The 13,617-nt window shown below is 46.0% G+C and overlaps 1 protein-coding gene across 1 annotated transcript; it reads right to left on the bottom strand.

The window, feature by feature from the left end:
- Nucleotides 1–8,744: 8,744 nt before the first annotated feature.
- LOC139382314 (class A basic helix-loop-helix protein 9) lies at nt 8,745–9,749 on the bottom strand. Its single transcript, XM_071126223.1, has one exon. The coding sequence runs from the start codon at nt 9,747–9,749 to the stop codon at nt 8,745–8,747; it is 1,005 nt and encodes a 334-aa protein (XP_070982324.1).
- Nucleotides 9,750–13,617: the final 3,868 nt, after the last annotated feature.

Below are 13,617 nucleotides of genomic sequence, written 5' to 3'. Positions count from 1 at the left end.
TACGGGTTGATGAATGCTCCATCAGTCTTCCAGGCCTTTGTTGACGAGATTTTCCGGGACCTGCACAGGCAGGGTGTAGTGGTGTATATCGACAACATTCTGATATACTCCGCTACACGCGCTGAGCATGTGTCCCTGGTGTGCAATGTGCTTGGTCGACTGATGGAGCATGACCTGTACGTTAAGGCTGAGAAATGTCTGTTCTTCCAACAGTCCGTCTCCTTCCTAGGGTACCGCATTTCCATTTCAGAGGTGGAGATGGAGAGTGACTGCATTTCAGGCGTGCGTAATTGGCCGACTCCCACCACGGTAAAGGAAGTGCAGCGGTTGCTAGGGTTTGCCAACTACTACCGGAGGTATATCCGGGGTTTTGGTCAGGTAGCAGCTCCCATTACCTAACTGCTGAAGGGGGGATCGCTGTGGCTGCAGTGGTCGGCTGAGGCGGACAGGGCTTTTGGTCACCTGAAAGCTCTGTTTACCTCGGCTCCCGTGCTCGCTCATCCGGATCCCTCTTTGGCGTTCATAGTGGAGGTGGACGCGTCCAAGGCTGGGATAGGAGCCGTGCTGTCTCAGCACTTAGGCACGCCACCAAAGCTCCGCCCCTGTGCTTTCTTTTCGAAGAAGCTCAGCCCGGTGAAGCGAAACTATGATGTGGGGGACCGGGAGCTGTTGGCTGTTGTCAAGGCTCTGAAGGTGTGGAGACATTGGCTTGAGGGGGCTAAACACCCTTTTCTCATCTCAAACTGACCACCGCAATCTGGAGTACATCCGGGCGGCGAGGAGACTGAACCCTAGCCAGGCAAGGTGGGCCATGTTCTTTACCCGTTTTGTTTTCACTCTGTCCTACAGACCAGGTTCCCTGAACGCTAAGGCAGACGCACTGTCCCGGATGTATGACACAGAGGAGCGGTCCATGGATCACACTCTCATACCTCTGGCCTCTTGCCTGGTGGCACCGGTTGTGTGGAAGCTGGTGCCCACTCCCCACCAGTGTCCAGTTGGGCGCCTGTACGTTCCATCTCCTGTCCGCGATCGTTTGATCTATTGAGCCCACACCTCACCCTCCTTTAGTCACCCTGGCATCGGTCGGACGGTGCATTGCCTTAGTGGGAAGTACTGGTGGTCCAACTTGGCCAAGGACGTGAGGGTTTATGTTTCCTCCTACTCTGTGTGCACTCAGTGCAAGGCTCCCAGGCACCTGCCCAGAGGGAAGTTACAACCCCTACCCGTTCCACAACGGCCATGGTCACACCTGTTGGTGGACTTCCTGACGGATCTTCCTCCCTCACAGGGCAACACCACGATCCTGGTCGTTGTGGATAGGTTTTCTAAGTCTCCTCCCTTTGCCCGGTCTCCCTATGGCCCTACAGACTGCAGAGGCCCTGTTCACTCACGTCTTCCGGCACTACGGGGTACCTGAGGACATAGTCTCTGATCGGGGTCCCCAGTTCACGTCCAGGGTCTGGAGAGCGTTCATGGAGCGTCTGGGGGTCTCGGTCAGCCTCACCTCAGGTTTTCACCCCGAGAGTAACGGGCAGGTGGAGAGAGTAAACTAGGATGTGGGTAGGTTTCTGCAGTCATATTGCCAGGACCGGCCGGGGGAGTGGGCGGCGTTCATCCCCTGCGCAAAGATGGCCCAAAACTCACTCCGCCACTCCGCCACTCCTCCACTAACCTCTCTCCCTTCCAATGCGTACTGGGGTATCAGCAGGTTCTGGCACCTTGGCATCAGAGCCAGATCGAAGCTCCTGCGGTGGACGAATGGTTTAAGTGCACCTGCAATGGGCCGTGAGGCGGCAGAAGGCGAGCGCCGACCGCCACCACGGAGAGGCCTTTCGGGTCTGGCTCTCGACCCGAAACCTGCCCCTCCGCCTGCCCTGCCGGAAGCTGGGTCCGCGGTTTGTGGGGCCATTCAAAGTCCTGAGGAGACTGAACGAGGTATGCTACAGGTTACAGCTTCCCCCAGATTACCCTATTAATCCCTCATTCCATGTGGCTCTCCTCAGGCCGGTGGTGGCTGGTCCACTCCAGGAGTCTGAGGTGCGGGAGGTTCCTCGGCCCCTTCTGGACATCGAGGGGTCCCCAGCGTAGGCTGTTCGAGCCATCCTGGACTCGAGGCGTCGGGCGAGGGGCCTTCAGTACCTCGTGGAGTGGGAGGGGTCCAGAGGAGAGATGCTGGGTGCCGGTGGAGGACGTCTTGGACCCTTCGTTACTGCAGGAGTTCCATCGTCTCCATCTGGATCGCCCTGCGCCTCGTCCTCCTGAGCATGACCCCAAAACTACATGAGCATGACCCCCGTTTTACCTGAGCATGACATTAACTTACAGAGCTATGGATGCAAGGACTGCCCATCCATGATATACAATTATTGTTTTAACCATTTTTTTACATTTACAATGTGTACAAATATTGGAATAAAACAAGCTTATATTTTGGGTTCTCACGGAGTGTGACAGTTGAACTAAACTCATGAGGTATTTATAAATGATATTCTTCAATAATTTAGTCCAAAAATGGATGTAGAAACTACAGATTGCCCCTTTAAGTCTATCAAAAGAGTGCACATTTGAGCATGTGTCCATTAGGCCTATGGGCAAAAAAAATGTTTCAGCACGAATTAGATTGAGCAATAAAAACCCCACTTTTATTCCATAGGCTGGGATCCGCACTATGCAGGTGTTGCAGGAGCTCATTTTTCACTTGCTGACCACTGGTTTCAAAAACAATGATTGATAGGCACCTTAAACTCGAATTATTGAACTCAACCATTATTGGGTTCAAATACACATTTGGAGTTGTGAACAGCCATCCACAACAACAACCACAATCCGTAAAGCGCAAATAGCTAAATGAGAGAGCAGCAGTGTGATTCACAATGCGCTATGTAGATATCAATGATAAGTAATATCCGTATCACCGTAGACTACACCACTACTGTCATCCCTACCTCCAAGCGTTTATTCAAATTGGATAATCTTTGGATGCCAATGGTGCATTTGAAGACATAGCTGGGACTATAGCCTACAAAAGCCTATTCCTGCTATTTTCCCGCGATCCACCAAACACATTTGGTGTGTCATCATAGTGGTCTCTGACATGTGGTCAGACTCGCTCAGGTGGAACAAATTTAAATTTGCGCCTTCTGTCAATGCTGATTTGAATGTCATTAAGAAAACAGAGAAGTGTCAAAAAAAAAATTGTAAGCATCCTTTCTGAATTTTAAATTAATCATCGAAGTAATCATCTAGTTTTTCAAAAGTATCTGTAATCTGATTACAATATTTTTGCTGGTAAAGTAACGGATTACCTTTACCGTTTTTTTGTAATCCCTTACATGTAATCCGCTACTCCCCAGTCCCCAACCCTGTGTATAGATAGGCCTTTCTGTTCTGCAGAATGAACGAGTCGTGCATTCCACCTGGCCACCACATTCAGAAGCGTTTTTGCGCATCACATAACCTATCACCTGCACATTAAGAGTGGAAGCCTTTTCTGTTCACATAGTTGAACTCGTTCTGAGGTGGTGCTTTTATGGCGACGTGGGTGCCGTCTATTGCTCCGTTCGTATTGGTAACCCATTGATGGAAAATAAACCCACCTTGACTTCAACCTTTTGTGCGAAAGTGTATGGAAATGGTATGTTCAAGTTCGTTTTTCTGATGATTGCATCCAAAACATTGGCTCATCGAGGGATGTTTGATGAGGATCGGCAAGCTCCCACTGAAAAGTGCCCGTTACCAAAAACCCGAGGATGGATAGCACTTTGATGTGCACAGGAATGCCATCTGTTTGCCTTTCTAAAGTATGTCTTCAACCCTCGAAGTATTTAAAAAAAGGGATAGTATTTAAACAATGGTTTCACTTTCAAATGTGACTCTAATTTAACCAATTACTGTACTTTATATAGATTATTATCGTAACAAACGCACATTTGTGGGCAAATATAGCCTGGGTCAATATAGCATGCATGAATTCACAATGGAAATACAATTCAATATAAAAATATTTTTTTATTAGGCCTACTATCACAATTTTACAGATTTTTAACATATATTTTCTCCATTCTATGCTTAACAAGCAGTTCCGTCATTTTACCGCTTGGCACATGTGCCTACGCACTCTCAAGCAAACGTTCATATTGATACATCTCACACTGCGCATAAATCATCCTTTTCAAAGTTTAAGCACAGATGTAAAATCTATGGTAGAGCTCGAACATTCAAGCCCCTGGTGAGCTGCCATAGAGTTACATTAGACGTGCCCATCCAAGAAGGTTCAAGGTCATTGGCCACAGATAAAATGATGTCAAATCACGTTATATCTACAGTAGTTTTGATTGGACTGATGTCAACATCATACTTTCAAAATCTTAGCTAGCAAGCATCATCATAAATCAAGTCGACAATCAACTGGCAAATCCTTTTCAACCCTTGTCATATGAAGAGAAATAATGAAGAGAAGTTATAGATAAAACAAATCAGTGCTCATCGGCCATTGGACATAAACATTACACAACAAGTTGGAAATCGCAAATTCAACAATGAGTGGTTTGGAAGGAATCAGTGGCTAACTGCGAGCATTGCAAGGTAATCACTAGCCTGCTATTCATGGAGTGGGTGTGTGGTCCAAGTCTCTATTCAAGGGTCTCTTTTGCAAGCTTAAAGGGATAAGCTTTAAACATTGTCCATGCTGTCAATCCAGCATGACTTCTGCTGTTGTTAAAATAACTGGAAATTCGGAACTGGGAAATCTCAGACTTCAGTGAGTACAAGACAACTGGGAACACTGAACATTTTTTTGCTCCGACTGGGAAAATACAAACGGTGATCCAACTCGGAATTGCATGTTGAGAACTCTGGCCTCTTTGTAGAGCACTGACCTGAAGATCACTGATGTCATCATAATTCAACCTTGTTTTTTTCAAAGTTCCTAATTGTCTTGAAAGCATCATAAATCCATAGAATGCCAGACTTTGATAACAAAGTTTGATGACAAAATTTGACCATGAAGGACCGCTGTGCCATCTTCCTGTTCAAGTGAGCATAGCACAACAAGGTGAGTCCAAAAATGTCTTGTATATGCTGCTGCATAAATTATGTAATATGCCAGGGAGATATGTATACTGCAGCTAAGAAAGTAATACTAAGTGTATGTTGTGTAGTAAGCTGTTAGTAGCCCATATCCCTCACCCTAATAATTTGGTCCCTTTTCCCCTCATAATTTAGCCAACTGTTCTGACTTGGTGGTGCACATGTAGCCTATAGCCTGTTTTAGAGAAATATCATAATATAATATTGTAAGAGCTTTCATTGTCTGCTTGTATGCCCCCTTTATTTATCCTATCATTCTGACTTGGTGTACAAGGAGCATACTGTAAGAACGGCCCATGTTCTGAATTCTGGCGCTGTACATTTCAAAAGTGCTAAACAAATAGTTATTTTGACTACGTCTGAACTAGCTCGCTCATTAATGCCTCTTATCCGCTCGACGTCACCTTATGCCATAATTTGTACATCTCAATTGTCAGTAGAAACCACATTTGTTAAAGCAAGTCAGCCATATCAGCTATGTTTTTTTAAAGGCAGTTAATGAGGCTGAATGAACTGTTTCGCTGCCAGACAAGGCTCTGCTGATAGTAGCAGTGGTAAGATGTTGGGACTGCTTTTGGGACTGCTGTTGGGACAGCTTAATGTAGGCCCTAACAGTTTGTGAGCACCGTTTGACACCCTTAGAGTACAATTAATGTATTGTTTAGTGTTGTGTTGTGACTTCTTGGCATGCATCTGAAACATTTTTTGTGGGATTGCCCCACCAAGATTTACATGCTAAGATTGCCATTGTGTATATTTATTAGGTTCAGTATGAGCTGACAGCACTACTAATGCTGTGTGAGGTGAGGGTGTGAGAGGGGTCATGGCATGGAATTATGGTTCTGGCTAAGGGCTAATGGGTTCAATGGGCGGCCACAACTTTGTGCTGTCATTTTATCACAGGTGAAGGATTCAGAATGGGAGAGGAGTGGGTGGCCGTCAGGCAGGCAGGCAGGGAGGAGCTGCAGGGCACAGTGAAAAATCACCTCCTGTCTCCCACCTGTCATGACTGGACTAGCGAGTCAGGGAGAGCGGGAAATGGTTGAAGAGAGAATGAGACAATTGTCTGGAACGGGCATTTTTCTGCACTTTCCGCTGTGTAACTGCCACACTCCACAGCATTAATCAGGGCTGGGGGTGACAGTGACAAGGAGCCAGCCAGCACAACTGCTGATTTGTCACTGCAGAGAGGCAAATGACGGCAGTGACTTTGAGTATGCTGCAGGAAGTAGCGACACAGTCCAACACAACCAGTCTGTTACTGTTAAAGTTAAGAAGCAGTGTGGCTTGGCTGGGTGGTGTTTCGGAGGATGTATTGCTCTCGAACTTCACCTCTCCTGAGTCCATATGGGAGTTGCAGCGATGGGAAAAGACTGTAACTCCCAATTGAATACCACGAAATTGGGGAGAAAAAGGGTTAAAAACAAAAAAATGGTGTTTCTCAGCCTGGAATTCACATCAAGTAACATTCACATTTGACCAAAATGTGGAGTACTTCAAATGTAGTTAGTTTTGTTTTTAAATATTTCTGTTTGAAATCTTAAATGAAATATTTCCACCCCCTTTGTTTGCCTTTGTTTTCATCAGGAGTGATAATAAACAATAGCACTATCTGTCCTTGTCTGAGTATCATCATTGTCTGGGAAAAGCCAGTGTCACTCATTTGTCTGCTCAAGTACCTAATCCTGTGGTGACAAATGTATTCTTTTAAAACTGATAGGAACAGCCTGAGGGTGTCGTGTCTTTGGTCCAGTCTTTGTTTTTTCTAGACTCACCCATCTGTCTGATATGTTCTGGTCAGAGGGTTTTGTAGTTAGCTTTTCCCAAGATTGTCAATAGTTGTGAACTCCTCATTGCTTAAGCATGCATGCTGTCACAAAGTACAAGGAGGCACATGACTGATTCACAGGTGTCTACCATCTTAATCCCCATTAAACACTTGGCCAGGTATTTTCCCTGTGGCACTGTTGTCTGGCTTCTAACCTGAGGTGCGTTCCAACAATGGAAATAGTTCGCTAAAGTTAGCTAACATATTCCATTTGTTTTGTGTTTTGTGTACTGTACATGTGTCTTCCAAGTAGAAGGTATAAATGATGTGACTGCCCTCTGGAGGACACTAACAGCAAAAATGAAATGGTTGATAAGGTTTTTAAACTAGAGATGATGTAAGTATCTAATATGCTTGTCAAGTCATGTTATGGAGACATATTTAATTACAGCTCGTATATGAAAGGGCATACAAGTTCACAGTTTAGGTCTGTCTGTCTGGAAAATACTGTGTTTCACATCCATAGGAAACGGGGGGGAACTACAGTAGTAAGGGAGAAGGGTCCTTGACTCCGGTAGACTAAAGTCCTTTGCCTCTGTTCCTCCTCCTTTATCAGCTTCCTGATCTGTCTGGCTTTTACTGGAATCAGTTTGCTATGATCCTGACTACAACCTACTGTATTCCTGCCCTTGATCACGTCTCTCCCATGGCCTGTTTCCTCTGTTTGCACACCTCAGGCATTCATTCACTATTGAGTTTTGCTTTGTGACAAGAGAAGGCATGCTGCCAATTGCTCATCTACTCACAAGCACTTAGAGGTCAGAGACTTTATGGCACAGGCCTTCCTGAATCAGGGATGTAAAGGACCTATATAGCTGTACCATAAACACCTCCCTCTAACCCCCCTCCACACACATTGTTTTCATATTCTGGTGAGAATCAGAAATGGGGTCATATGTTTTTCTCAAAAAAGCTTAATTCAAGGTCAATTACATTGCAAGGATGTCTACATGCGTAATTATTTCATTAACCTAAAGGCAATGTGGTTGGCAATGTTAATTACAGGATGAGAGAGAGTGGAACATTCAGTGTCTAGGAGAATAGCCGAGGGAGGGGGTTGTAAAGGAGAGGCGCAGGGGTAAGAAACCATGCAAATAATTCTCAATAAAGCCCAACTGTATAAACAATCATCTTATGTTAGAAATATTCCAGACAGTAATATCAACGCCTGTATTCATTTAGTTTTTTAAGTATGGGTGATGCATAATGTTCAGAACATGTTTAATTCTCTTTATTATTCCATCATTATTTTTCAATTCTTACAAAAATACAAATTGCATAGGCACAATTCTAACACTGTAATAATTACTACAAGTTGCTTTTCTGGGGTTTGTGCTGCAGGGGAAGGATGCACTAGGATTCTCTCATTGAGAAAACAGTCATCTTTCTCATGTAAACATACATAGCTCAGGTAGACAGAAATATAGATGTATATTGTGTTTAGTCCCTCATGCTCTGTTTTAAGACTTAACAACTCATACAGCTCATTCAGTAGCTATATTTAGCACATTATATTCTGCATTACAAACACATGAGGAAATGTTAAAACACATTCCTTTCATTCTTAGGGACTATTGGAGATAAAAACATATACTGTATTCTGCTGTAACATTTAATTTCATCAACACTTTTTCACAATGTTTAAACAAGTGTAAGACATTACTAAGAATTCCCCTTGCAAAGCCAAATAGACAAATCCATCATTGCAATCCCATGCATACTGTACATACATAGACATATACACGTCAGCTTCCCTCTGTTTGACATCATTGTAGACTTTAACGTTGGTGCCCTCCACTAGAGCTCATGTCTTGGGTTCATTCAGTCAGTACATGGTAAGGAACTGTTGGTAGCCAGCTGAGCCTTGCAGGTAACCCAGCTGCCACGTGAAGGACACAGCAGGAGAGGAGTCTGAAAAGCTGTCAGTGTGGTTCGGGCGACAGTTGGCCCTCACTCCAAACGGGTACCCTGACCCCCCACTCCACTCGCTGCTGATGTAGTACGGGGGGCTGCTCAACTCTTCGTGAGGGTGCGAGGGCGTGTAGAACTGGGTCTCAGTGGGGGAGAAGTGAGCATAGGATGGGGATGGCAGGCACGAAGGGCTGGGGTGTCGTCCTACTGGGGTGTCTGTGTAGAGCTGGAGCTCTGGAGGCAGAATGATGGGAGCCTTGTGAACACCGGGATCCTGCAGGGACTGCTGGTGGTGTTGACTCCAATGCAACGGCTTATGCTGCAGACAGCAGGTCTCCACCGGGGTCTGGAAGCCCCTCTCTCTCTCCCTGTCCTTCCCCAGGACCAGCATGGCCTCCTCAATTCCAGCCGAGGGCTGCTCTCTGAGGCACGCTGCGTGGGTGCAGGGTGGATGTCCTCCTGGCAGGGCACTGGGGCAGGGGTGGGAGCGCAGGAAGACGGTCAGCGAAGAGATGTGGTTGATGGCACGTCTCAGAGTGGCGATCTTGGACAGTCGCTTGCCGTTGAGGTCATGTTTGAGCACCATGCGCAGTGCATTGAAAGACTGGTTGTAGTCCAGGATACGCTTTCGCTCGCGAACGTTGGCGGCCACACGGCGGGATTTGGAGCGGACAGGACGACTGCGTCTCTTCACATCAGGGCATCTGCCGGCCGTGCCGCCCTTGCTCTCTAAAGACTTCTTTGAGCCAGCCTCGCTGTCCTCACTGCCACTGTTCTTCTCCTCCTCATCCAAACCCAGCAGAATCCCCTCTTGCTCCTCCTCAGAGAACTCTGACTTGGTGAGAATAGCGTGGCTGCTCATGGCTGGCCAGGTGCCCACACTCCTCCTCGGTACTGTACTCTGAGAAGACAGGCTCATGTCTGTCACTGGTGCCTCTTTCTGCAGACACTATAGATGTTTACCTTCCAAGCTGAGGTAAAACTGGTGAAACTCCTCTGGGCTGGTAGTTTCAAGCTCCGGTTCTATCCTACGTGACTCCAATGCAACGGCAGACAGTGCTAGTGTTCAGCCATACCACAAGCCCAAATATTTCTCCTTCTACTGTCTCTTAGCTCCTTCGAGTGAGTCAGTTCATACCTCTGGATGGCTCTGACAGGTGAGAGGTGCTTTTAAAGACTTGTCTTTTTGTATGTGTCACATTGTAGGAAGGCTTGCCTAAAAGCAAAGTTGTATTATGTGTTTACGAGGGCCCTGGGGGCAAACAGGAGAAGGATCAGCTCAGACACTCACACCCCCTCCTCTCCTCTCCCCAGCCTCCCCAGTCATGCAGGATCTCCTCCGCTTCTGAGTTGCATTATTAGCATTATCAGTGTCACAATGAAACATGAACATGTGATGATATCCAGCAGCATTACAACATTGTGAAAAAAACATGGTATGTTGTTGGAGGGAAGACATGCCTGGAATATTTCAGTAGAAATGTTATCTCAAAAATAATGAGTACCCCAAAAAGAATGGTGCGTAGAAGACACAGGTTTTGAGTATGAATGTCCTGACAGATAGAAATGCTATCTTAAAAACAATGAGTCACTTTTTACATCTCAGGGATAGTTGTTTTAGGACTGAGAAAGCATTGCAGTAGCAGCCGTTGTGATTCACTAAGTCTCGCACATACAGTAGTTGAAAGAGATGAACATAAACTTGCCCTGGAAATACATATTATAAAATGCTATCAGGATGTTATAACACTATCATCAAATGGCAATGTTAGAAATCAACCTTACAAAGAATCACTTAATCAAAGTTAACTTATTTCGCACACACACTATTTTATTGTAAAGTATAATATCGTGGGTGTTCAGTGAAAATAATGACTAATTGTGGTTTTACGCCTGACATGTAGTGACTTCATCAGGTAAGCTACATCAATAAACTCCTCTTTACACCTTATAGCTGAGAAAATTGAGCAAAAACACTTATCATCATGTGTGACATGAACATCATATCTCTACGGCAACAATTAGCCACGTTCTATTGAGTGATTCTTACCTTGCCAAGGCTAGACTAAGGTACAGTGTAATTTGGATGTCTAGCGTGAAACTGTCATAAATCAAGCTTGAGTGGCCACCAGGACTTGAACAGACAAGGGCAAACAGAGACTTCAAAGCTGAGGGAAAAGAACACAAAATATTTTACAATTATCACCTGTAATCACTGTTGGCTCAAGTGCTGCTTAGCCTCTATTTGCAACCCTGTTTCCCCCTTCTTCCTCCACGGCCTACCCACCTCCTCCACATCCCCGTCCCCCAACCCTTCCTCTGTTAGAGGTGAAAGACAGTTTTGATGTGAGCAGAGGAACCATTTGTGTAAATTAATGGAATATGATACTGTAATAGGAAACTTTCATGGTTTGATTTAGTGGCAGCAGCAATCTTCTTCCTCTCACCAAGGTGCCACTTACCTCTTTACGACATTCTCTGACACTCTTGTGCTGATAGCTTATTTTGTACAATGTTTTGCTCTACATATCCCATACAAGTGGTAGAACATAATCAACAAATAAATCAATATCCCTGCAGATGACGTTCGTAAGCAGTGGATTTGAGACGTGGGGTCTCATGCCCCGCGATGTGTGTCAGTGCCATCCCACTGTAGCTCCTAGGGTCTAGAGAGCACTGACTTGGCTACTGACTCTCCTTGTTGAAATACTGTGCTACTCAAATCAAATAAGTTTATTTGTCACGTGCGCCAAATACAGCAGGTGTGTTCACCTTACAGTGAAATGCTTACTTACAGGCTCTAACCAATAGTGTAAATAGTGGACACATTGCAGACAGCCCGGTTAGCCAATGTGCGGGAGCACTGGTTGTTCGGCCCAATTGAGGTAGTATGTACATGAATGTATAGTTAAAGTGACTATGCATATATGATAAACAGAGAGTAGCAGCAGCAGGAAAAAAGGGGTTGGGGAGGGCCACAATGCAAATACTCCGGGTAGCCATATTGATTTCCTGTTCAGGAGTAAAAACTGTTGAGAAGCCTTTTTGTCCTAGACTTGTCACTCCGGTACCACGTTCGATGTGGTAGTAGAGAGAACAGTCTGTGGCTGGGGTCTTTGACAATTTTTAGATCCTTCCTCTGACACCGCCTGGTGTAGAGGTCCTGGATGGCAGGCAGCTTAGCCCCAGTGATGCACTGGGCCGTATGCACTACCCTCTGTAGTGCCTTGCGGTCAGAGGCCGAGCATTTGCCGTACCAGGCAGTGATGCAACCGGTCTGGATGCTCTCGATGTTGCAGCTGTAGAACCTTTTGAGGATCTCATGACCCATGACAAATCTTTTTTGTTTCCTGAGGGGAATAGGCTTTGTCGTGCCCTCTTCACGACTGTCTTGGTGTGTTTGGACCATTCCAGTTTGTTGTTGATGTGGACACCAAGGAATTTGAAGCTCTCAACCTGCTCCACTATAGCCCCGTCGATGAGAATGGGGGCGTGCTCAGTCCTCCTTTTCCTGTTGTCCACAATCGTCTCCTTAGTCTTGGTTACTTTGAGGGATAGATTGTTATTCTGGCACCACCCGGCCAGGTCTCTGACCTCCTACCTATAGGCTGTCTTGTCGTTATCGGTGATCAGGCACTGTTGTGTTGTCTGCAAACTTAATGATGGTGTTGGAGTCATGCCTGGCCATGCAGTCATGGGTGAACAGGGAGTACAGGAGGGGACTGAGCACGCACCCCTGTGGAGCTCCAGTGTTGAGGATCAGCGTAGCAGATGTGTTGCTACCTACCCTCACCACCTGGGTGTGGCCCGTCAGGAAGTCCAGGATCCAGTTGCAGAGGGAGGTGTTTAGTCCCGGGATCCTTAGCTTAGTGATGAGCTTTGAAGGTACTATGGTGTTGAACGCTGAGCTGTAGTCAATGAATAGCATTTTCACATAAGTGTTCAGGTGGGAAAGGGCAGTGTGGTGAGCAATAGAGACTGCATCATCTGTGGATATGTTTGGGCGGTATACAAATTGGAGTGGGTCTAGGGCTTCTGGGATAATGGTGTTGATGTTGATGGTGTTGAGCCACTACCAACCTTTCAAAGCACTTCATGGCTACGGACGTGAGTGCTACGGGTCTGTAGTCATTTAGGCACATTGCCTTTGTGTTCTTTGGCACAGGGACTATGGTGGTCTGCTTGAAACATGTTGGTATTACAGACTCAATCAGGGACATGTTGAAAATGTCAGTGAAGACACCTGCCAGTTGGTCAGCACATGACTGGAGCACACGTCTTGGTAATCCATCTGGCCCCGCAGCCTTGTGTATGTTGACCTGTTTAAAGGTCTTACTCACGTTGGCTACGGAGAGCGTGATCACACAGTCATCCAGAACAGCTGATGCTCTCATGCATGCCTCAGTGTTGCTTGCCTCAAAGCGAGCATAGAAGTGATTTAGCTCGTGATTTAGCTCGTGTTTGATGGTTCGTCGCAGGGCATAGCAAGATTTCTTGTAAGCTTCCGGGTTAGAGTCCCGCACCTTGAAAGCGGCAGCTCTACCCTTTAGCTCAGTGCGAATGTTGCCTGTAATCCATGGCTTCTTGCGGTCTGTGGGGTATGTACGTACAGTCACTGTGGGGACGACGTCCTCAATGCACTTATTGATAAAGCCAGTGACTGATGTATTCCTCAATGTCATCGGAAGAATCCCGGAACATGTTCCAGTCTGTGATAGCAAAACAGTCCTGTAGTTTAGCATCTGCTTCATCTGACCACTTTTTTATAGACCGTATCACTGGTGCTT

The sequence above is a fragment of the Oncorhynchus clarkii genome, chromosome 24 (genome assembly GCF_045791955.1).
Source record: "Oncorhynchus clarkii lewisi isolate Uvic-CL-2024 chromosome 24, UVic_Ocla_1.0, whole genome shotgun sequence".
NCBI classification, from domain to species: domain Eukaryota; kingdom Metazoa; phylum Chordata; class Actinopteri; order Salmoniformes; family Salmonidae; genus Oncorhynchus; species Oncorhynchus clarkii.
Note: the sequence above shows the minus strand (reverse complement) of the source record. Positions and strands in the feature narration are given on the sequence as shown.